This window comes from Danio rerio, chromosome 5 (assembly GCF_052040795.2).
Source record: "Danio rerio strain M-AB ecotype USA chromosome 5, GRCz13ab, whole genome shotgun sequence".
NCBI lineage: Eukaryota > Metazoa > Chordata > Actinopteri > Cypriniformes > Danionidae > Danio > Danio rerio.
Window position 1 is genome coordinate 25,322,188 of NC_141025.1, and position 26,062 is coordinate 25,348,249.

A 26,062-nucleotide genomic window follows, 5' to 3' on the forward strand; every position below is an offset into this window, starting at 1 on the left:
AAAAGTCACCTACATTCTCACGGTAAAAAAATGCAGGGTTCCAAACAATTTCTTCATGTTGTCCCAACACAACTAATAACTTAATCGGTTTTACAAATTTAAGTGGATTCAACATAAAACATAGAAGTTGTCCCCAAAAACATCAAGAATTTAGTTGTTTCTGCTCATTTTAGTTAAGTAGTTTGAACAAACAACAAATATAATTTTTTGATGTTTGATGGGCAGCAAGTGAGTAAATAAACTGTGTACAAAATATGGGGTAGCCTAAACTTTAAGATCTATGTACAGTCGATCATTTTCAAATATTTTACAGTCAATTAATCAGTCAATCAATTTAACAATAAACATGTTAAAACAAAATAAAAACTTCACTGAAGGGTCAATTTCCATGACTGTTTTAAATTTGATATAACACATAATACATATAGACTATATTTAAATGGATATTTCCATTAAACTAAAATCTGCCTTTCGTTTCTTTTGCATGCAATAGCCTATAGCAATCAATAAGAAAACACCCATACTTCTCAAAAACGTATAAAATGTAACCCTAAAACAATAGAAGAGGTTAAAATCTGAGGTGACAAGGCTTCTGTGTGTGACCCTGGTTTGGCCCGCGGGTTATGCCCGGTATGCGGGCTGCTTTCTCTCCTCGTCGCTTCACGTTGTCGCTGTCACGGTAACACCTGCCAACTTCCTTTCTCAACGCCGCCACCAGCCCTAATCGGTAACAACGCTCGTAAACAGATCCTTCTCGCGCGCCTGAGAGAGATGAGAGGAGCGAGAGAGCGCAGAGTATCTATCACTGCCTTCCGGACAGTCCCGAGACTCTTCACCAGCGGCACCTCACAGTCTGATAAACCCGACAAGGACGCACTTTTCTGTTGGCTGGAGGGATTGCTGAGGAGGAAACTCATGAGATGTATGGTTTTCAATATATTTTGCTAACATTTATGACCTTAAATGAAACGAAAGGGAATTTTGAAAGCGTTTCTGACGGAAGTATTTATTTGACAGGAAAATTTAACTGGATCAAGAGGACAACTTAAGATAGAGTACTTGAGAAGGATGGCTTTTTGATACCTAATTTAAAAAAGCTGGAGTGACTTATTCCTTGACTAAAAACGCTTCACCGATTATGGACTAACGACAACCCAACAGAAACAGAGGAAGAACTTCCTGTGGGATGCAGTTCCATCTGAGCCTGGGAAACCATAGGTAACAAAAACTTATGTTAATATTATTTTGATAAAGGTTTTAAACGTAACTAAGTCTGATAAGTCCTCCTCAGATATTAAAACAATCCTATGCATGGTTAATTTTAAATCACCTCACACTCAAAGGCAAACCTTTTGTTTGCTCCTGGGAACAAATGTAATTTGGAACATGTCAAACACATGCCGCTCAATTATTTCCTCCATCCAGCAACTGTGATGGAGAGTGGCCTCTCAGGAAAAAGTTTTTTGATGCCCCAATTATGTGAGCCACGTGGGACATCAGATGGCCTTAATTCAAAGAGACAAAGAGCAGATTCAGATGTTAATATAACACTACATGCAAATCATAATACTTGAATGTGCTTTCCAGCATGTCTGTGCCAGTGTCAGATCTCATGAGGAGGTAGACAGGGGCTGGGTCAGATGTGCTGTTGCTCTGTGACCTGAAACTACACTGTAAAAAAATCTTGACTTCATTTTTTTTTGTTGTTGAATCAAACGTACATTTTTTTTTGTTGTTGAATCAAACGTAGATTTATAGTCATCTCAACTTATATCAGCTAAACCAATTTAAAAGATTAAGTTAAACTTTGCATAACATGTAAATAACTTGCAAAGATGTAGTTGAAGTCTGGTTAACTTATTAAAATAAGTTAAAGTAACTTTTTTATTTTATGCTTATTGTGAACACTCAATTGAGTGCAATCATACAACATTTCAAGGTACATTTGAATCTCAATATGTGACCTTAAGTGATATACAATTTACGTACATTCCTGTCAGGTGTACTAACAATACATAGTACTCAAATTTTGTTAAATTATAAAAGCAATAGCATAAAAAACAAACAAACAAAAACAGAAGAAAAAATTATAAAAGTAAAGCACTATTGTGTGAACGCATGTCAATATATATTTCCTTCCAGAATAATCTCAAATGACCATCTTCATATACATGGGGATTACAAACAACACAATATGAATATATATAACCATATACATATAAACAACACATTAGCATATATTTATCTATCAGTTGAGCATATTCTATTTGTTTATTGCAACAAAGTCAGGTCTTATAACTAAAATATATTCAACCCATTTCCTCCATTTACCCAGGAGTGTATCCTTCTTTAAGTTGACTACAGACGTGTTTTTTTTTTTTTTATTGAGTTAAAGTATCTTAAAAAGATTTGTAGTCATGATTTTTTTTTGTCTTATGGTTTTTACTGTGTACACTGTAAAAAAAAACCCTGGTTGCCTTACATTTTTAAGCTGAATCAAATGAATCTTTTGAGTTCATTGAACTTTTATATATTATGTTTAACTGACTTGCGCAACTTAAGTTAAAAATTAAGTTTAAACATGATTAACTTAGATTAATAAGCTACAATGACATAAAAACATATGCTGTCTGGACTAATTGATCAAATAGTTTTTTTACATTGTAGTAGGTTTTGGCAAATTTACATTCACCAAACTTTACATTTTTTTTCTTTTTTAAATATTTCCCAAATGATGTTTAACTATATATCGATAATATTTTTTTCTTCTGGAGAAAGTCTTAGATGTTTTATTCTGGCTATAATAAAAGCAGTTTTTAATTTTTTAAAAGCCATTTTAAGGTAAAAATTATTAGCCCCTTTAAGCTATTTTTTCGAAAATTCACAGATCAAACCATCGTTATACAATAACTTGCCTAATTACCCAAACCTGTCTATTTAAACTAATTAACCTAGTTAGGAATTTAAATGTCACTTTAAGCTGTATAGAAGTGTCCTGAAAAATATCTTGTCAAATATTATTTACAGTCATTATGACAAAGATAAAATAAATCAGTTATCAGAAATGAGTTATTAAAACTATTATGCTTAGAAATGTGTTGGAAAAATCTGCTCTTCATTTAATAGAAATTGGGGGCAAAATAAACAGGGGGCTAATAATTCAGGGGGTCTAATAATTCTGACTTCAACTGTATGTATTTATTGTCATCTTTTTACAAAAAGGGAAAATTTTAATTTGGCTAAATTAATTTAAAAAATAAATGTGCAGGTAATGATTTGATTTGATAGACCAGAGGAAGCCTCTTTCTTGCTCAAATCATAGATTAAGCTTCAGAATCAATATACTTGGTAAATTGTCATATTAAAAAGAGGTCAATGAAGAATATGTATTTATATGATAATTAATTGTCATTCATGATAGATTTGTAAGTCAAGTTCAAATATCAAGTTCAACCTGAATTTGTTTTTTAAACTGTGAAATAATGAAAGCATTTACAGCTCTATTGGTAACGATTAATACTTTTTTTCCCCCAGCCTGTGTTTTACACAAAGCCTCTGATGTGAGGAGCAGCAGATGACCAGTAAAGGAGCTGAATGAGAAATCTGCAGTCATCTGTTCTGTCAGCTAACTGCTAAAACTACCAACAGCCCTGAATCAACTCTGTTCCAAGTTGATTTAATCCTTTCCACTCACTTGAATCAATGTGATCTAATCTAACCCTGAAGAAGCAGGTATTCTCTGACATAAGGAGATGAAACGAGAACGTTTTAAGCCACCAGAACCAGATGACCCTCTGTGCTGCTGTGGGGACATCGACCAGCAAAGGGAGTACTGCTGCTGTGACTGTGAAGAACTCGACGATGCCTGCGAAAGGTTAGAAGTCAACTGTTTTAAAGGAACCTACATCTTTTCATACAAGCTTTTAAGGGTTTTAAGGGTTTTACAGTGTTTGATGTAATCTCAGCTGAAAAATTAAGAGAGGGTGAAACATAGAGTAGCTCCTTTTCTTTTATAAAAGAGCCAATAGGACTTAATTTTTTTATCATCCGCTTGTTAAGTCTTCGCTTAAGTAATACTGTTTCCGGGTCCAAGCCGCTACTCTTTTGAATTGAGAAAATATTAGTTTATGGTCACTTTTTATCACACATTAAAGTTAATTTTTTATAAAATCATAGTGTACACATCAGTTTCTGGACTCGCTGCATCACAAATACAAAAGTTTTAACAATTTATAAAAACTAATCACTTTCTGGCCATCAGATATTAGGCATGGATATATACATTGCGATCAGGATTTTCAAAAGTACCACATTGCTTTGTAAACGTTTATTATTACCATTTAATGAGTCTCTCCATACAGTTTGATAGAGCGATTGGACACAGAAGCCGCTTCGCATGAAGTCACACTGAACAAGCAAATAGCTATGCCAAAGAGAGTGGATGAGATCAAGCACTTTAAATGTAAAGCAAAGAAGAAGCATCTTGAAGGGGTCGCCGCATGTCTGATATTAAAGAGCATTTGATTGCTCAAGATTTGATGAGAAACTTGGTGATGTGAAAAAATCACTAGCAAAAGATTGATTTATGCAGAAGTGACTAACTGCAAGCTTTGGATGTTTATAGATATTTTTTTAGAAACATACATTTTGTTACTGTTTTGAAGTAAACTAGCAAATTAATATCTTTAAAACTGACAGACTGAAACTTACATTAATTCATTCATTCATTTTCTTTTCGGCTTAGTCCCTTTATTAAACAGGGGTTGCCACAGCAGAATGAACCATCAACTTATCCAGCATATTTTTTACACAGCGGATGCCCTTCCACCTGCAACCCAACACTGGGAAACACTCATCCACACTCTTTCATACACAACCATTATTTCCAATTTAGCTCATTCTGTTCACCTATAGCGCATGTTTTTGAACTTTGGGGGAAACCAAAGCACCTGGAGGAAACCCACACGATTAAGAGGAGAACATGCAAATTTCACACAGAAATGCCAACTGAGCCAGCCAGGGCTTGAACAAGCGACCTTCTTGCTGTAAGGAGATCGTGCTACAAACTACTCCACTGCTACGTCCTGAAACTACCATCTATATTTTTTTACCTTAATTTCACGGGACCTTTAAAGCAACACTCCACCTGTCCTTATTTCCTTTTGGAAATTGGCTCATTTCACCACTCCACTAGAGTTGAACAGTTGAGTTTTACCATTTTGTAATCTATTCAGCTGATCTCTATGTCTGGCGGAAGCACTTTTAACTTAGCCTAGCATAAATAATTGAAATGGATTAGACCATTAGCATCTCGCTCAATATACTATTATACTACGATATACAATATACTATGTTATTCAATGCTGTTATCTAGCTAGAGACTGTTTTTAAGAACTATGTAATATAATTGCACAAGTATACAGTCATGGTACACCAGCAAAGTTCCTCGACCCTTAAACCGGAATGAGAGTATAGTTCCTAGCAGTCTTACTACACAATGTAACAACAGAAAAGTCAAGTTTTAAATAGGAATATTAATAAAACTCTTTTTTGACAATTTAGAGTGAGATGCTATGCTATGATCTAATCTAATTCAATGATTTATGCTAAGCTAACAGTGCTCCCGCCAGACCGGATGATCAGCTGAATGTATTAAAAAATGGTAAAACTCAACTAATTAACTTTAAGGGACTTGTAAAATGAGCATATTTCCAAAAATGGACATTCTTCTCTCTATAGGCCGGTTTTATCTACAGCTTCCACCAGCGCAAAAACTTTTGGGCCGTTAAAATTATGGTTAGCATTTATTAGACATCCAGTGATAAATTCCCAGCAGACACTCAACGTCACAATATGTTGTTATTAGGTAAAATTTAGGTCAACAGCGTGTAAGGACAATGTTATTTTGACATTCAGTAACGACTTGAAATGATGTTGATATTTGGTTGATTTTAGGTTGTGTTGAAAAGTGACCAAAATCCAACGTCAAGCAAACATTTTAAACCAACATCATATTGACGTCAAATACTCACATTTATTCGCCAGGTATGTCAACCGAAATCCAACGTCTGTTAGATGTCGTATTGGTAACATTCACACAACGTCAAGCTGTAACATCAATAGATATTGAAATTTGGTTGTTTTTAGGTTGCGTTGGAAAGTAACTAAGTTCACGTTTACACTGTCAGGTCTTGATGCCCAATTCTTATTTGTTGCCTATATCTGATTTTTTTGCCTGTTTGTTTACACGTTCTTTAGTTCTTTAATAACCCATATCAGATTAATGTGTTTACACTTGCCATACAATTTACAACTTTGCCTATGCGTAAAGGCAAGTTATAGCATCTGCACTATATCCATGATGGAAGTAATTGTTTTGCTTTTAGCTCTGCGAAATATGCAAAGTTCGCCCAAATTTAAAATGAGGCAGAGGAGGAGGGAAAGGGCCATAATAGAAGGCAGGTAACTTCTATCATCGACCACTGACCATTTTCCTTCACAATGCTTAGTCTGTTGTTTTTGTTTATCGCGTCGGCGTCTCCACAACGCTCTAAAAACCACATTGTACCACATTGTCAAATTTAGTGCCACATTGTCAAATTTAATGACGTACAAAAACCTCGATAAAACCGATCTGCGGATTTACATTGTCACATATCCCATTTCTATCAGATTTTTTCCACATATGAAGGAGGCCTGAAACTGATCTCTGAGTATCCGAATGCATGCATTTCTTTCGTGTTTACGCGATCATAGAACAGATCTGGTCCGTGTCACATATGAGCAATAAATCGCAATTGGGTCACATTTAACTGGCTGTGTAAACAGGGCCTAATATGCAACATCTATCTGACTGTCTGACATGATGTCAGCCTGATTGTATTATAATGTCAACCTGATTTTTCATTTCCAAACAAAATGCAAGCATGACATTAGGGTACATCGTCTATCTGATGTATTGTTGACGTCCTGGGCCTGCTGGGTTAGTTTTGATAGGCATTGACAATTATTTTGAAGTTATTTAGAAAAATACCTGCCTGTATTTTAATTTACATTAGCTGGAGTTTTCCTCTTGATGCATCATTTATTAGAGGAGAAGACTGAAATTAAGCACACAATGTGATTTACTATGGTTTGATTATAAATTGTAGAAGCATTTAGACATTGTGTACAGTATAATATTTGCACCATTATCAAATCTAGTTGAAGTCCCCCTGAATTATCAGCCCCCCTGTTTATTTTTTTTCTCCAATATCTGTTTATTGGAGAGAAGATTTTTTCAACACATTTCTAAACATAATAGTTTTTAATTTTGTCCTAAAAATGGTGTTTAGAAAATTAAAAACTGATTTTATGCTAGCTGAAAAAAAAAACAAATAAGATTTTCTCCAGATAAAAAAATATATTATCAGACACACTGTGAACACTTAATAGCCCTGTTAAAAATAATTTGGGAAATATTTAAACAAGAAAATAAAATTCAAAGGAGGGCTAATAATTCTGACTTCAGCTGTATATTTTGTATGAGAACTACAATAACATCGATCTGACTTTCCTCCAGTTTGCTCAGTCTTTTCAATCACAGCTGAAAATGCACCATGACCACTTTTTTATTATTAAAGTAAACTTTTGCATGTTTTCAGATTAAATCAACTGTTTTAGAGTGCTGTTTTGAACTGAACTTGACATGTCTAGTGTGCAAAAGTTGTCCAGATGTGATGTGGCACAGTAGTGTGCTTTGTGTCTTGTGACTGACCCATTTAACAGTCTTCTGCTAAGACACTGACACATCAAGCCCTTGTCACAGAATTAGCTCACTTTTATCTTTTTCTTTTTTCTTTTATTTCTTGTGCATTGACCTGATTGGCAAACTAAAACAGCCAATAAAAGCTATCTATCTCACTGACAGCCTGACCTGGCCAGAGCTGACATGCTGATGACGCCCAAAAACTAATCTTATAGTCACCCAAAAAATTTCTCCAAAACTAACCATTGCCTTGACATGTTACTTAAAGTGTATTCTACATATTTTGTTTTTAATTAAGCAGATATTTTAGATATTTTAAATACATGACATGTAAATATACAGTATATGCAATTCGCTGGTTTTAAACATACAGAATAATAATGGAATACAGGTATGTAAACAACTATAGCATTATCCTTATCCGAATCCAGATCAACCCCAAAAATAAAACAACAATACAAAATTATGGTAATTAATAAAGGTAAAGTAATAAAATGTGGCCATCTACAAAGAAGGTAAGGTCTCGACTCTCGACAAAAGAAATCACAGGGTTTCACATTTTATAAAATAAGCTGACAGAGTTCCAAATGTAAATAAGTATATGTAAATAAGATGTGATTATATGTAAATAAGAAACAATGATTATTGGGGGCTGACACGGTGGCATAGTGGGTATAGCACAATCGCCTCAAAGCAAGTAGGTCGCTGGTTCGAGCCTTAACTAGGTCAGTTGGCATTTCTGTGTGGAGTTTGCATGTTCTCCCTATGTTCGCGTTGGTGTCCTCTGGCTGCTCTGGTTTCCCCACAGTCTAAAGACGTGCACTATAGGTGAACTGACTAAGCTAAATTGGCCTTTGTGTATATGTGTGAATACAAGAGTGTATTCCCAGTGTTTGGTTGCGGCTGGAAGGGCATCCTCTGTGTGAAACATATGCTTGATAAGTTGGCAGTTCATTCCACTGTGGCGAGCCCAGATTAATAAAGAGACTAAGCCGAAAAGAAAATGAATGAACGTTTAAAGGGTGTAACCATCTTGTTATTTTTTCTTTTTTGGGTGGAACCATAATAGAGTTTTGTTTCTTGACTATCTTCTTTCTTACTGTCTCCTTTTGTTTTCTTTGGATTCGGCATATTTCTCTGAATGTATGTAGTATAGCAAGTACATTTTGTAGTTCATTCGTAGTTTAAACATTTTAAGCAGGATTATTGAAACTTATTTGGAGCTCTGTGCACCACATCTCTTCAGAAGTCACCCGTTTTTACATTTTGTGACTGTACTTTTTAATTGTATTTAATTCAATTGTCAATTAAATTGTATTGAATTTGTATTTTTTCTGTTTTTCCTCTATTTTTATTTATAAGGTTACTCAGAGGAGAGCCAGACAAGCCAGACGTGTTTTCGCGTTTCATCTCTCGTATGGCTGATCGTTTGGGTGTGTCATGTTGCACCGTAGGACCTCTTCGACTGGAACTCTCTGTTTTACCTCCCATGGTTTTAATCCCTGGCCTGTTGCGAGTCGCAGCGATTAATTGCTTGTTGGGAGTTATAATCCTAACAGCGCTTCCACTACTGGTGCTTTGGTATTACTATATGACTCACAGAAGAAAAAGACGCACATTATTTTTCCTCAGTTTGGCACTTTTTTCCCTCGCCTACATGTACTATCTTTTCCTGACTGAGATCGTCCCCAGAGGAGATGTAACTCATCTGCAGGTGGTTACCGCAACGACGGGCATGATGCTGACGCTCATCTCCCTTGTGCGCACCAAACAGGGACCGGGCTTTGTCAAATCCCAGTCTTTAGCTCTGGGAATCAACAGTAGCCTTGCAACCAATCGAAGCACAAACTTAACATTAGACACAGACCTGCGTAATGGAGTCAGCCATTTAAAGGGAGAGAAGGATGTGAAGAAGAAGTGTCCTGTGTGCCAACTGGTGCGCCCACCAAGGGCGGGGCACTGCAGAATCTGTGGGGCATGTGTCCTACGAATGGACCACCACTGTGTTTGGTGGGTTTCTTGTTCCTTTTACTTATTTTTAAAGCAGCTATGATGAAAATGATCTTTTGTAAGCTGTTTGGACAGAGCTGTGTGTAGGTATAGTGTGTTTATATATTGGAGTGATATAAAGACAATACGCCTATTTTTTTGTTTTCTGACGTAAAATAGGATCCAAATTTCTCCGATTTAGAGGTACACCTAAATGTGACGCAGGAGTGCAGTTTCCCCGCCCACTGAATTGATTGACAGCCGTGTAATAACATGTCTTTATAGTAACGGGTATAATCATATCAACAAGACAGGACGTGCGCAAAACAACTGGGATTTAAAGACCTGTTCAGCTCACTGTGATCATCAATCATCGTCAAATGTAGTCAAGAATGAGTTAAAAACTTTAAAACAGTGCATGCTCGCAATAAATTACAGCGATTTTACTGTCTTTATCACCACAGCCCCATGTCAGTACAATTATGAACATTTCAATCCCGGTTTGTGGATGTTACAGCAGTGTCCATACAGCAATCAATATTACTGTGTATGTATCCTGTCACATTTGCCATGCAAAAACAGTGCAAAGTTAAATGTGCGCACTCTGAGTGTGTGTCCACTCAATGTTTGTGTGTGAACTTCATAATGACGTTGTGTGAAAGGCTTGAATTACCTTCACAACAAATACATCAAATAATCATTGGGAAAGTTCTTATTGTAGTATTTCTCCCAAAAGTTACATAAGATCTGCTTCCTTCATGTCTGTCACTGTGCTGTGTATATGACGTAGCAAAGGCGAAGATTGAGGCACACTGACAGGCATGTGGGAACAGTGGGTGGAGAGAACTAGCATTAAAAGCAAATGTCAAAATAACCTGTATTTATGCTGCCATCTATAAGTTTACAATTGGTAAGTTTTTAAAAAGAAAGCTGATGCTCATCAGGCATGCATTTATGTCAAAAATATTGTGAAATATATTCATTTATATTTCTATAACATGCCTTGTATAATTAATAAATTATAATTAATGATATGCCTTGTATAATAAAAAGTCTGTATTCTTGTATTATTATTATTATTATTATTATTATTATTATTATTATTATACCTATTATATTTAATAATATGATTCTACTAGTATGATGTTTTTATCATTATGAATATTAATTTAAGTGTCACGTAAAACTATTTAGGTAATTAAGTGATATGGCCATCTGCTTTCATGTACACATATTTGACCTTGAACCACAAAACGTGTAATTTTTTATTTTCTTTTGAATGATTTGTTTTCATTTTATGATAGGACAATATTTGTCTGAGAGACAACTATTTCAATATGTTCAATCTGAGACTTAAAAAGAATTTATAAAAATTGAGAAAATCTCTTTTAAAGTTGAACTAATTAAGTTTAATGCATATTACTAATCAAAGATTACATTTTAAAATATGTTTACAGTAGGACATTTATAAAATATCTTTATGAATCATGATATTTACCGAATAGTCTAACGATTTAATGATAAAAAATCTATAGTTTTAAATCATACTGGCTCATTCTGATTACGTAGCTCTTTAATCAGAATACCGCAGTTTTTGTTTTCGGAAATCCACCAGAGGACGATGTGTACGCTTTTTCAGATCTCAAATTTCTCTCTCGAGTGCCATTCGCGCCTGCTGTTCTTGTGTAAATCCACCAGAGGCTGCTGTTAGCTAATTTACTGACTCACCAACTGACCGATTACCCCCCACCCCCCAAACCCAATCAGTAGTGTTTTAAAAAACATTCCAGGAAAAATCCCCCTGATTTTGCCACGTTTCCAGATTTTACCACATTACCACATCCTTATATTTACTTGTTTAATTTATTTTTTTTAGCTTTTGTTTTTTTGTCTTACGGGACTTGAGCCCCATTTTCTCGCTCAACTCCACCCTGCATCCTAAGTTCGCCGATGTACATGTCGAGCTACCAGACAAACTGGTAAGAGTGGGAAAGCCGTTCATACAGAGGTAAGCGGTCAGCTGGTAAGCGTGAAAAGGAGTGCACTCAAACCGCCCCATACATACTTCTGGCTACATAATTTGCGATCCCTTGAAATAAATATATGGGTCTACGTTTTCAGAATGAGCCTATGTTGCATACAATAAATTTTTGATTATTGCCAAAAATATACCCATGCCACATAAGACCAGTGGTCTAGGGTTACTGTACATATTAGTAATTTTGCCATCACTGTCCCATTTAAAAAAAATTATAACTTTATGGCTGAGCTTGTTGTAAAATAATTGAAATTATGACATGTCCTTTGATTTGTAATATTTATTTTATTGTTGTATCTGTGCCTTAAAATGTGTCTTATTTGGCTTCATGCATAGCATTGCTACAGAAGTTGAACAATTCTCAAACTAATCATACAGTAAGTCAATCCTCTGGTGCTCAAGCCAGTAATCTGACTCTTTCTGATACTTTCTCAATTGTATGCAAGCACACACTTCCCCATCAGACACACGCATATGTTCAAGCTGATTCCCCAAAGACGTCACTGGAGCAGGGCAGGCTGGTGAGACATGTGCAAAGGCCACAGGAACGCAGCTTTCAGCACAGTAAAGCAAGCTCTCACCAGGCCAATCTGTCTGCATGCTGCTTCAACACACACACAGACAGACAGAGGCACAGATAACATAAACATGCCACAGACCACAGAATCCTCAATCAAACCACATTCAAGTTCAACTTTTTTTAAACTTCAGTTATTTTAATGAAAATGTCTGCATGCGTGCACACATGATTGCTGACTTTTGTGTCTTTGTGTCTTTCCATGGCAGGATAAACAGCTGTGTAGGCCAAGCGAATCACAGACAGTTCATCTTGACGCTCCTTCTCTTCCTGCTGACATCATTCTATGGGATCAGCTTGGTTTTGCGGAGTATCTGTCCAAAACAGAGTCTGTTCACAGCCATGCTTTACTGCCCTGGAGTCTACAACCAGTACAGGTATACAACTCATTACCTTTTTTAACACTAGAACCACCAAGGATCATTAGCCAGCAAGCTATTTTGTGTTTAAGAAACATCTAATAGGGCACATTTACAGCACATGGTTCAAGCAAGGAATCTGATTCAAGTTGTTTCCCCCCTCATGTGGCCTATGCAGATTGAACTTGGTCCATGTACATGTAAGCAGTAAAAATAACATGGATTCCAATATACTTAGATCGGTTCATGCCTCATTCATATGTGGAAATAAATCAGATTTATTCAGCAGTGTAAGCAGGTAGACTGGATTTTTGTTGTTAATGTGAGTCGTATATCATTTAAAAATATTAATGAGTGATTGATGTTGACTCAGAGTCCTGCATGAGTCCTAGGCCTTAAATCTCACATACAAGAACAAAAAAACAAATCATATTGCACAAGTTATTGCATTTAAGGAAGTTAACTTTAAAGTTGCCTACCATTGCCAGCATTTTTTGAAGTGAGTAAAGTCAAGTATGGTTTTATCCGTAAACAAAAGCGGTCTTCTGCTTTTAACCCATCCAGGTGCAAACACAGTTTGAGTGAGGAGTGAGAGGACACAGTGAGGAGGGAGAGCACACACAAACACACACTGTGATGTGTTATGTGAGCATACACCCGGAGCAGAACCATTAACCTTTGGGTTACAACTCACTGACCAATAGGCCACAACTGTCCTAGGCCACAGCCCTTGATGACTTTTATCTAAATTTGACTGCCCTCAGATTTATTTCTGTTAATATATAAAAATCACTATGCATACACTGTAAAAAAAAATGCAGGGTTCCACGCAATGCCTTCACATTGTCTCAACACAAATCAAATAAGTTGGCCTAACTGTTTTCACAAATTTATGTGGGTTAAACATAAAAGAATTAAGTTAAACTCAAGAATTGTGTTGAATCTGCTCATTTTAAATAAGTAGTGCATTACAGTAGTCTATATACACTTCTTTGAGTGTATGTAGCAAAATAAATGAACCAAGCCTCTACTTTTAAACATTTTATCTTTGTGTTTTGTCACCACATGAATGCAAATAGGTTTCATTAAAAAAAAGTTTTTGACAAAAACTGAAAAACTAGCTTTTTACAAAATAGTGCAGTACACTGTAAACCCTGATGAGTTAAAACTACTCAAATGATTTGATTTGAGGAAAATGATTCCCTCTGTTTGTTTATTGGAAATTGACAACTCAATTAACTGAGTTGACCAAATGTGGTCTCTTCATTGCATTAACTTAAATGTTTAGGTACAGAAAGCATAAATTGGATAATAGACTAAACTTCCAAATTTTTCAGCTTTTATATTCTTTACTTATTTACTCCCAGGGCCGTTCACATCGAAGTTGATATTTAGCCACACCATGTTGGTGTTTCATCACATCTAATTTTTACGAGGTGGGTCATTAGCCCAACAAATACACTGGACAATTTAGCTTACCCAATATACCAGCGACCTTCTTGCTGTGAGGCAACATCGCTACACACTGCGCCACTGTGTCGCTCCTGCGTGTATATCATTCATTCATTCATTCATTCATTCATTCATTCATTCATTCAATCATTCATTCAATCATTCATTCATTCATTCATTCATTTTCTTTTCAGCTTAGTCCATTTATTAATCTGGGGTCGCCACAGTGGAATGAACCACCAACTTATCTAACATATGTTTTACGTAGCTGATGACCTTCCAGCTGGCACCCATCACTAGGAAACACCTATACACTCTCAATAATTCACACGCATACACTACAGACAATTTAGCTCACCTAGTTCAGCTTTGATTGTAAGCATGATATCTCTCCAGCGTCACACTTACACCACTTACCACATCTCTGAAACCTGTCTGGCATCAATTAATCACATTCTTTTGCCTATTGTAATTAAAACTGATTACTGACATCTCATACAACAAAAAAGTGTTGCACAAATCCCAGTGCAAAAAATAAAAGCAAAGGTAAGTTTGACCTGCTTATGCTAATATATAAATCCTCACTTTTAATCTGTTTTATCAAAACTATTTTTACCAACAGGGTTGTAAATAACACAATTTTAGTAAAAGTCATTGACTGGGAGAAGATTTTTGACTAGAATCTGTTATATACATTTGAAAAAACCGCCATAGCTAAATGCTTTAATGTTTAAGACACACTGTGTTTTCAGCCTATTATAATTTGCCTATGTATGTTTGTGTGCGTGTGTGTGTGTGTGTGTGTGTGCAGCACAGCACTGTGCTTCACATGTGTGTGGTACAGTGTAATCATTACAGGGGGTCTGCTCCACCTGTTTATCCTTCAGATCATCAACGTCAGTTGCAACGTAACAGAACGTGAAGCTCAGATTGCTTTGCGCAACAAAACTGGCAGACGTCGTTTCTGCGGCCTGGTTGTAGAGACTGGCGACCACTCACGTGGCTTCCTCCAGAACTGGATTCAGTTCCTCACAATGAACATGGATGAGATTGGATCCTCCCTCAACCTCACAGATATGGTATGACACAAGGGACACGTGTTGAGTTAATGCCGGTATTTTGGGGAATTTTTTATTCTGAACGTGCTCTGTGTGGACATATGAAATCTGATTAAGTGGGAAATGCAACCACAGCAGTGTTTTCATCCAATTAAATTGGCTGCTTACACATGAAATGAAACTCTGTCCACAAAAACTGCAAGTCTGACGTAAAAAAGAGGGTGTGTGAATGAAACACACTGCCATAATCAGACATAACTAGGCAAATGTGTAATCCGAGTAAACAATCAAGTGTTATTATGACAAATGTAGGACATATAACAGTACTTAATTACTTAATTTTAAATCAATTTAAACTACATGTTCTCACCCTGAGGCTGTCCAAGAGGTGATTATTTCTAGTAAACAAATAAACAACAATTTAGTTCAAGTTCATTTGTATAGCTCTTTTTACAATAATCAACAACATACAGACAAAACTAAATTAAAAGGCTGCTGTTAATACATTGAGAGCTTATAAAAAGAAATGACTGGTATGTGCAAAAAAATTAACATTACAATATTATCTATCCACAGCCCCAGCAAACCATTGCTAGATCTTTAAAGGAGACTGGAGGCTTGTGCTTCAGTTTGTTATGGATGAGCTCAGGACCATTTGCTGAAGCTGTTCATTAAAGGAAATCGGTAAATTATGTTCTTGCACAAGCCAATCATTTGACTTTAATAGACTTCAGTGTACCATCAGGAGTAGTCACCATTTTTAATTTTATTTTTAGCTGTATGTGTTGTTTTGACTCAAAGTGCTGGTAAATGTTAATCTTGATTAATTGAACATTTTAACTCGATAATGAATAATGAACGATTATTTTATTTCACTAAAGTTTTAAATGGTATCATCGTCAATGTAGTTCAAAGTAAGGCTCAAGATAGAGTCCATCGTCCTACTTGACCGGAGATCAGATGTGGCTGTAAAGTGAAGAAGTAAAAATCACCCAGAGCCTTTAACAGAGCGGGGTCACGTCACTCGTAGGGAAAGTAATTGAAAAAAAATCGTCCTGGAAAAATTAGATGGATTATAGGTTCTGAATGTCGATTAATTGCCCAGCCCTAGCTGGTAGCCATTGACTTGATTATATGAACCACCAAGGACCCCAGTTTCAGCTAAATATTGAAATAAAGATTTGTTTTTGTCGTCTTTTACCTTTTTGTAGTTTATAAATTAAATCTGATACTCAAACTATCGATATAATATTGAGGTTAAAACAAACATTATTCTTTGACATTTACATCTAAAATATTTAATAATAAAAAGACATCAGGTGTTTTGTTTGCATTCTATTATATTATTACCATAATATTATTATTATTATTATATTGTATGCTAATTAATTCTACAATAGTAGCGTACCTTGTACACAGTTTAACAGCATTTTATCCAACATGTTTTTTTGTGTGTGTGTTTTTGGACTTGAACCCAACTAAGCATTGTTACAACCCCTGGCAGTCTAGGGGAGTGTGGTTGTACATTTGAGCTGAAGATTTGGTTATGCAGAAAGTCAAAAGTAAATTTTGTTACAAAGTAAGGATGGACAACAAGAATTAGTAAACAATTGATAGTGATTTATTTGCAAAAAGTGATGGTGAATCAGTGAGTGAGATATATACAGTATATACAATTTCAGAGAAAATGAGTAAAGAAATGTTAGAAAGATTGGCTGTGGGTGGAACGGTTTTACTAATATTCACAACCATTCCCTTCTAATCTAATCTAATCTAATAAACAAAAGATATGAAAATTAGAAAATCCAGAGTTTCTTACTTTTTCCTATCAAATTTTGACTTTATGATGTTCAAAGTTGCCTTGATATTGAATTATACAATCTGTCAGGATGGAGGTGATCAATTAGGGAGAGTGAGTCTGTGATTTATGTCTAGATTTGTCTTTAAAATGGCAAAGTTCACCCAAAAAGGAAACTCATGAGCTTATTCTCAAGTAGTTCCACACACAAAACGAAAATCATTTGGACAATGACACATTCATTAGTCTTTTACAGAAGACCAGTGAAAGGTTTAGAGCACATTTGTGCAACATTGTATTATAAACCACACATTTATTCGGTGTCATACAGTTTTGAAATGACATAAGAGGATTTCTAATTATTTTCATAATAAACTGTAGGCGGCACGGTGGCTCAGTGGTTAGCATTGTTGCCTCCCAGCAAGAAGGTTGTTAGCTCGAGTACGGGTTGGACCAGTTGGCATTTCAGAGTTTTCATGTTCTCCCCATGTTGGCGTGGGTTTCCTCCAGGTGCTCCAGTTTCCCCCACAGTCTAAAGACATGCGCTATATGTGAGTCGAATGCACTAAATTGGCCATGAGTGCAAGTATAAATGCGAGAGTGTATGGGTGTTTCCCACCACTGGAAGGGCATCCGTGGCGTAAAACATATGCCGGAATAGTTGCCGGTTCATTCCGCTGTGGTGATCTCTGAAATAGAGACTAAGCTGAAGGAAAATTAATGAATGTTAAACTGTAGAGTGAAGTATCCCTTTAAAATGAAAGAGATTACTCAGAGAACACTGATTTATCATGTGCTAATAAACCAAAAAATACAAATGAAACTCAACGTACAATCCAATATGACTATAAACATGCTTCTACCTCTGCAATGTGCTCTCTCAGGACAAATGATGTGAACACAGATTTCTCTATTGACAACAGTGTGATACCTTACGTTGAGGTGTTTTACTGTTCTGTATGTCATTCATATGACATAATGAATTAACTATGTGTGAAAAAATAAAGAAAGAAAATGTGTCTAAATGAATTCTGTCATTTATAGAAGGCAGACTGCTGTTCTAGTCTGAGCTTGTGTTGATAGCGGTGCAAGGGCCATAATGAGTGACCTATATTTGCAGCAGGAGGGGAGACAGGAAGTGGTTTCTGAGCAGCGCTGGCCCTTTTACCTCTGTGCAAACCACAGGGTGCAGTGAGAACAAGACAAAGAAAGCACAAAAACATGAGTGCGTATAAAAATCATTTCAAAAAGTAGATTATATATTTTCATTCTATTGTTATTAAAGCAGTTGATTAAACAGAATGTTCAGTTATTTACTAAAACACACTGCACTTACAAAATGCATCTCTTTGGCTGTTTCACAAAAAGCACATTTTTCACACCTCCTCTGTAATCACTTCAACATGCCAGTTTTATACAGGAAGTGTTTTTTTAAGATAAAATGTTCTGAAACTCTGCCCCCGACTGATGGGTTATAGAGCGAGTGTTGTCTAACTGAATCACACATCCTGTACAGTGCAAGACACCATGAGGATCAGACACACTCATCCTGAACAACATTGGACTCGTCTGTTGATACTCTTCATAACACTTATAACAGGTGTGTGGGTGTGCTTACCTTGTATTCTTAACATTGCGGGGACCTATATGTATAGCTATTCTATTACACTGCCAGTCAAAAGTTTGGGGTCAGTTTTCTTTTTTCTTTTTTCAAGGATTTTTTTTTTAAGAAAAATATTCTGTTAATGAAGGAATCAATTATTAAATGTAATTATTATTTTTTTGATTGTGAAATATTTATTACAATTTTAAATAACTGCTTTGTTATTGTATGTAGTTTCAAATTAAATTATTACTACAGTCATTATTGCTTTTATTACGATAACCATTAATGATAATACTACTACTAATAAAATTAATAATAAAAAATAATACAGTGATTTCTGAAAGATGGTGTGACTTGTGGAGTAATGAAGCTGAAAATTCATCTTCAAATGACTGGATTAATTCATTCAGTTAAATTATAAACTACTTTTGAACAGTTATTTTATAGTGCAATAACATTTCACAATTTTACAGTTTGTATTGTATTTATGATTGAATAAATGCAGCCATTGTGAGCAGGAGAAGCTTATTTTAAAACTTTTTTTTTTTTTTTTTTAATTATTTTTAAAAATTATTTAAAAACCCTACTGACCCCAAACGTTTGACCGGTAGTGTACATTTTAAGCATGTTAGGTTTTTTACTTAGTCCATGATGGGAAGTGGCTAGTAAATTACATAGAAATAAGTATTTTGAAGATGTAAAAGTGCAGAATGTTTCTGTAAGGGTTGGTTTAGGGGGACAAAATATACAGTCTGTACAGTACAAAAGCAATGGAAAGTCCTCATAAAGATAGCTGTTGATCTGTGGCTGTGAAAAAATAAATAAATAAAAGAGGCAAAAACCTCTAAAAGTCATTTGATATTTTCTTCTAAAATTTGCATTTTCCTCTGACTCCTGAGTGTAGACTATGTAATTTTACTTTTATAGTGACAACTATGAAAGTTGCCACTAAAAGTTTAATCTATAAAAAAGTTTCTTTTCATTGCCTTTAAAGTACAATAACTAAACATAAACATAGGAGGCTGAGAAAATGTTTGATTTTTGAAGAACATTTCAGATTGGATTTTGTGGTTTTTGCATCTCTTCATATATATATATATATATATATATATATATATATATATATATATATATATATATATATATATATATATATATATATATATATATATATATATATATATATACAGTATATTCTACTTTTCAGAAGTTTGGTCCGTAAGATTTTGGTGAGATGTTCTGTTTTGCTTACTAAGGCTGAATATATTTAATATAAAATAGAGCAAATACAGAAAAGTTTTGATAAATTATTATTTTTTTAAAATATAGTCTAATTTAAAATGGCATTTTAATACATTGTACATTTAATTTCTGATTATGATGATAGCTGCGATTTGAAGATGAGTAGAGTTTTTTTGATGGACATTAAGTTGTAAAGAACAGCATCTGAAGTTTAAAAGTTTTGATAATTATTATTTGCATGCTATAAAAGAAAGTCTTTCTGCCGTCAAACCTTTGAATGGAAGTAGTCGTTCCTGTGTGTGTTTGACTATGTATTATAATGAACTTTGAATTTGAAGAATGTTCAAGAACGCTGATGAGAAGTTATGAACCAGAAATAACTTAAATGATCTATGCATGTGCTCAGCATGTATATTTACACCCCTCACAAATCTCTTTTTTTTTTCAATTCATATTTTTAATAGGAAGTTTTACAATATTATATTAGTCAGAACTGAAGCCAAATCTGGAGCCTATCTAACTAAATAACTTACAGTCCAAAAACTAGTACAGCCAAATTTATGTTATAGAATAACATAAACAAAAATACTAATTTAAGAAGGAGGAAAAATCAAGAGAAGCCAAAAAAAAGAAGGAAAGATTTAGTTGAATTGTTGTGGGTTGTGATTTTTATTTTATTTTTTTGCAATAATTTGCTTGAATTTTATTGTATTACTTCAATTTCCAAATGTGTTTAGTGACTAAATTATTATTTTAATAAATATATCTGTTTAATAAATCTGTTTTGTTTGAATGCATCAAAATACATTGCCTATATTCACTGAAAATTTTATAAAAATAATTATTTTCAAAATGGGGTGCGCTCAATTATGCTGAGCACTGTAGATAAACTTCATTAGGCGTCACAATTCATGAACTGTTAAAAAATGTTACATATTGGGAAATTGTGCTGTTCAGGTCAGGTCTGAAAATAATTGTTAATGTCATTAAATTGGTATTTATGTCTCTTCTTGTGCTTTTTGGTTTTTCTTAGAGGCTTTGACAGAAGATGAAGCAATTCAGGCTCTGTTGGGTGGGAACGCACCTTTGAACTTTAAGGTTGATAAAAGTTTAATAGTAACCCTTACTGAATGGAGCAGGTGTCCAGATGAGAAAGTTTTTGTGTTCAGTCCGGTTCATGGTCTCAGTATATTGAACATCAGCTACGCTGGTCGCCTTTCTGCCAAATCAAACAACACCATTGTACTGACAAATTTACAAGAGAGCGACTTTGGGACTTACTGCTATAAAGTCACTACTTTTCCACATGGAAGTCTTCAAGGACAAATTAAACTGGTCAAAAAGACACCAGATGAAAATGGTAAGAATATTTAAATGATCGTTTCTCTATGTTGCTATACAAATTTCATTTTATAATTATGCATACAAGTAATAACTACACTGTAAATCGATTTGTTGACTTTACTTAAAAATTTAAGTAAACCCTTTGCTTCTAAAGGGATTAGTTGATTTTACTTTTTTACATGTTATAAATATTAATTTTAGTCAACTTAGCAGCTTCAGGTTGCAACACCCTTTAAAAAAATTTAGGGTTCCACACAATTCATTCATGTTGTTCCAACAAAAATCGATTAAGTTAACAACACTTTTAACAAATTTACATGGTTTGAACATAAAAAAAAATAATTAAGCTCTCCTAATGAAATGTCAAGAATTGTTGTTTCAGCTCATTTTCACAAGTAGTTTGAACAAGCTTACTCACTTTTTTGAGTAAAGGCAACTTGTTGCTTTTAAGGAAAGCGGGATCACTCCATTTTTTAAAGTTAAATAATGCATAGCTTTTTATCAAAGTTATGCCCATATCTGATTAACATTTTGCATTCAGGATTAAGTATGATGCACGACACATACGGTAAGTTTAAGCGCTACTGGAAATTGTTGAATAAAGTATTAATATGCTATTCTTGAAAAAATAAATGTGTTCATCTTTAGACATTTGAAAATGTGAAGAGATGCAAAAACCTTTAAATGCCATCTGAAATTTTCTTCTAAAATTAGCATTTTTCTCAGCCTCCTGTGTCTGGATTTATTAATTTCACTTTTACGACAATTATTTTTTAAGATAGATTTTAACATAAAATAACTGAACATAAACATGCAAGGCAGAGATAAATGCTCATTGTAGAAGAAAATTCTAGACGGCATTTAGAGGTTTTTGCATCAGAACCTTTCATGTGCTTCCATTTTTTGCAGAATTGAGATCATTTCTAACTAAAACCCTGGTCCTTGGTGATTGAATAAAAGGCTAGTAATGTTGTGTCAAAAACATGTTTGGGTTATTTTTTACCCAGCTGTGTTTTGGTTCAGTGGTTTGGTTAGTATAGGAAAGAACACATGGCTAAATGACCCAGCAACATATTTCCATTAACCCTAAATATTTGGTTGATTTTATTAACCTTTACTGCAGTTACTATTAATGCTAACTAATTTGATTAATTTCATAGATGATTAATTTAATCCTTAATTTAACATTGCTTCTATTAAAACTAGTTTAACAGACCTAGAAGTTAAAAAATAAATATTTTAAAGTAATTTCAGTGTAATCAACAGGTATCCTGTTTGTACTTCAATAAAGCTTTATCCAAACCATGCATTGAAAAATGATAAGTTTATCTCAGTCAATTCCTGTGATTTTATTTAGTCTCTTTCATACAAAGTTGTCCTATAAATGGTGCTGTGGTAGATATGTGGACGAACACTGGACTAAAAAACAACCCACAGTTACAGCATACAAAAGCTGCGTGAGTCCAAGGTAAACCCGCTGACTTTGTTTGAGCCAGCAGCTAATGCAAAAAAACTACTCCAAATAATCCAGAAATGACCCAATATTCTCAATTCAGCAATTAAGTTAAAATATAACCTTAGATTTTTAAGAGTGTGTTGAAATTTGTTGTGTTGATGTCCTCAGGTCTCCCCATCCTGGTGATCTCAGTGGGCTGTGGAGCAGCAGCTTTTATAGTACTTTGTGGAATCACTGTTGGAGTGGTTTGCTATAGGGTAATTATCCTAAAACTGACATTTTTAAAGAACAGGAAATATTGTATTTAACTAATGTTCTATGCAAATACTCCTGACCAGTTGGTTTACTTAATGGTTTACACATACATGCACATGTTTTCCCACTAATTATTTATCTTGACCAATGTCCCTTAGAAGAGGAAAAGAAACCTCAGAAAGACTGCGCTGGCCACTGGAAGACAGAACAGACCCAAGAGCACATGCACAGACAGCGACGGTGATGGCTATCTGACTGTGAAATAACCTATACGCAATTGTAGTATTGGACATTCGATTTACTATGCTGATGAATTATATTAAATTGACTGCTTTTAAAAAGACACTGAAAGATAGAAGAATTGCTTGGAAAAAATAACTTTTGTTGACTGGTAGGTAGTTATAAGTTTAGTATTAAGAAATCTTCCACTTTACACTATCCACTACCCTAAACAGAACAGAGTTTTACCATTTTTAGTCCACCAAGCCGATGTCTGTTTCTGGTGAGAGCACTTTTTTAGTTTAGCTTAGCATAAATAATTGAATCAGATTAGATCATTAGCATCTCGCTCAAAAAAAGTTTTCCTATTTAAATCATGAGACTTTTCTTAACCCTCTGGGAGATGTAACATGAAACTATTTTCAAAAAAGTGGAGTGTCCCTTTAAATCATTCTTGCTTTTATGACTTTTATTAACTTTTAATTGTACTATAATATGTATAATTAGTGTTTTGTCCCTTTAACCGTCGACTTTTTCATGATAAAAAAAGTAGGATAAAGATGGAAAGAAAGAAAGAATTGTATTACTGGTGTGATAATTTGTTTATTGGCAGTTCAGTTTAATCCTCTGATCTGGCTTTAAAATGTGATGAATTGGGATAAGCACCATTTATTTTATTGAAAAACAATTAATTGTAAATAAAGTCTCCTTTGTTGATCTGAAGCATCTGGAGTAAAAAAGTGAAAAAACATTCAACATAATTCATCAAACCAATCTCCATTTCTCTTGTTGTTCAGATAGTGGCAGTGTACAAGAGTAAATGTGCCCGGTCTTATGGATAAATCACTGTGGATTTCTGTGTAAATACTGTAATTATAAATAAATATTACTGTAAGTATTATAATTAATAGTTTGGTTAGGAACTGAAGTAAGTAAGGAAAGTTTCTCTTTCTATTTCTGCAATGAGAAATGCTTTATGTACAGGACATCTGATTCACTTACTGATGTAAACCACAAAGCTTCCTGAGTCCGGAGTGATCTTTCTAGAATAAACACACTGCTCATCGGCAGGAAGAGTCGACTGATTGATCTTTTTTTTTTTGCTTTGTTTAACGTCTGGTTTCCACTCATTCTGATCATTTGGCTCCTTTTTAAGCACTGATTACATCAATTGCTAACTGGCCAAATTAATCATGTTAAACAGTATATTCACACAACACAGTCACCTAAAATAAACAGGTCACAGGTCACCGCTTTCTATTGAGAAACAGATGAAGATTTATTTAAGCTAGGTAAAATACTTAAATGCTAGGCGAATCAGATAAATTCAAATTTAGATTGTTGAAATGTACAAATGTTTTTGAAATATTTTGAAAGTTGTAACTTACAGGAACAAATAAATTAAACTCAATTAAATGTACACAACATCACAGATTTTCTTTCTGTTGCTTGCTATGTTTGAGACATTGTCACCTTGGAATTATAAGGTTCTATCTGCGTTCTGAATGATTTTGAGATATTGAGTTTTAAAGTTTTTGCATACCATATAGCAAAAAGTATGTGTGTAACATTTGTTTTTTAAATAAAAAGTCTTAATGTAAACAACTTAAAAAACATCCCATAATGTAAATAAGTTGTCATTTAATAAAAATAAGTCAATAACTCAACTTTGACAAAAATGTCAGCTAGAACCTTATAATTCTTAAGTGACAATAGGATGAATGCAACTTTTTGTTTGTTTTGTATTTCAAATAAGTGAAATTTAAAAGTTATTATTGGTGATTTATCACTCAAGCTTTCTTAGAAGCTAACTGACTCGAGGAGTAGTCTTATGTCTTAAGTATTCAGTGTCCATTTATCTTTCAGAAATCATTATAATATGCCGATTTTGTGCTCAAAAACAATTTGGATTATTATTAATAATTAAAACAGTTAAGCTGCTTCATGTTTTTGTGGAAGCCACAATATATTACCATTCCAAAGTACACACACACACACACACACACACACACACACACAAACACACACACACACACACACACACACACACATTACAAACATTATTTCGCAGTGTTATTAATTGTTTTATTTTAAATGAATGAAATTATCAAATGATTATATACTTTTGAAAAAAAAAACTTGAAAAATTAGAATGTATCACAGTTTCCACAAACAAATAGGTTTGAAACTATAAATAAAAAATAAATATAAATATACATTGATACAATTTATTAGAACAATAATACCATATACAGTGCTCAGCATATATAAGTACACCCCTCACAGATCTCTTTTAAATTCATATTTTTAATAGGAAGCTACACAATATTACATTTGTGCATATTGTTACAAAATAGGAATCAGTTTTTTTATACTATTTTTGACTCTTTTTCTTTTAATCAAACAATTATTTGTAAAGGTCATGTAAGGGTCATATATTAACTGAACTACTACTGTTATGTGTGGGATGCTGTGCATACTAATTAGCATTTTTGCAGAAGTGGATAAATGCTGGTCCAAAATTAAACTCTGCAGAAACTTCCTGTCTGAAGAAAGGTGTTAAAACTGAACACAGAACACAGAAAGTCGTATGCTTTTAATGTTGTGCAGAAAATTCATAGAAAAAGAGGAAGTATGTCTGGGGTGCGGCCAATGGAGGACTGAACAATGACTGACAAATTACGAATTTTACTAAGCTTCACCTGTTAATATCAGCTGCCTATATAAGTTGTAGTCAGGAAAAGAAAGTTGTTGTGCACCTCCTTAATGTAACGTTTGCATTGCATTGAGGATAACAGAATTCTGTGAATAGAATTATTCATTTCTCTCCAATAAATTGTTACGATTTTTGACATTGAGGAAAAATTTCTCCTGACCTTTTTTCTTGAACACGCATGGAATTGATTGTATATTCCAACAATA

The 26,062-nt window shown here is 34.3% G+C and overlaps 1 protein-coding gene across 7 annotated transcripts; it reads left to right on the forward strand.

The window, feature by feature from the left end:
- Positions 1-720: 720 nt before the first annotated feature.
- zdhhc23a (zDHHC palmitoyltransferase 23a) lies at positions 721-24,599 on the forward strand. 7 transcript variants are annotated; one of them, XM_087250980.1, is made up of 11 exons: positions 793-922; positions 1,018-1,218; positions 3,535-3,874; positions 9,110-9,757; positions 12,561-12,728; positions 14,974-15,241; positions 18,139-18,243; positions 18,535-18,618; positions 20,900-21,226; positions 22,835-22,923; positions 23,080-24,219. In XM_087250980.1, the coding sequence occupies exons 3-7, from the start codon at positions 3,753-3,755 to the stop codon at positions 18,211-18,213; spliced, it is 1,281 nt and encodes a 426-aa protein (XP_087107106.1). In that variant the 5' UTR covers positions 793-922; positions 1,018-1,218; positions 3,535-3,752; the 3' UTR covers positions 18,214-18,243; positions 18,535-18,618; positions 20,900-21,226; positions 22,835-22,923; positions 23,080-24,219. The 7 variants fall into 7 exon arrangements, with proteins under 7 accessions (NP_001410766.1, XP_087107106.1, XP_087107109.1 ...); NM_001423837.1 differs by lacking the exon at positions 18,139-18,243 and having other exon boundaries at positions 721-922; positions 23,080-24,599; XM_087250983.1 differs by lacking the exons at positions 18,139-18,243; positions 20,900-21,226; positions 22,835-22,923; positions 23,080-24,219 and having other exon boundaries at positions 13,275-15,241.
- Positions 24,600-26,062: the final 1,463 nt, after the last annotated feature.

Excerpts from the sequence above, each read along its gene's own strand:
- zdhhc23a (XM_087250979.1), top strand. The coding sequence starts at position 3,753 with ATGAAACGAGAACGTTTTAAGCCACCAGAACCAGATGACCCTCTGTGC. Across the intron at positions 9,758-12,560 it reads ATGGACCACCACTGTGTTTG|GATAAACAGCTGTGTAGGCC; the intron begins GTGGGTTTCTTG and ends TTTCCATGGCAG. Across the intron at positions 15,242-15,796 it reads CCCTCAACCTCACAGATATG|CCCCAGCAAACCATTGCTAG; the intron begins GTATGACACAAG and ends ATCTATCCACAG.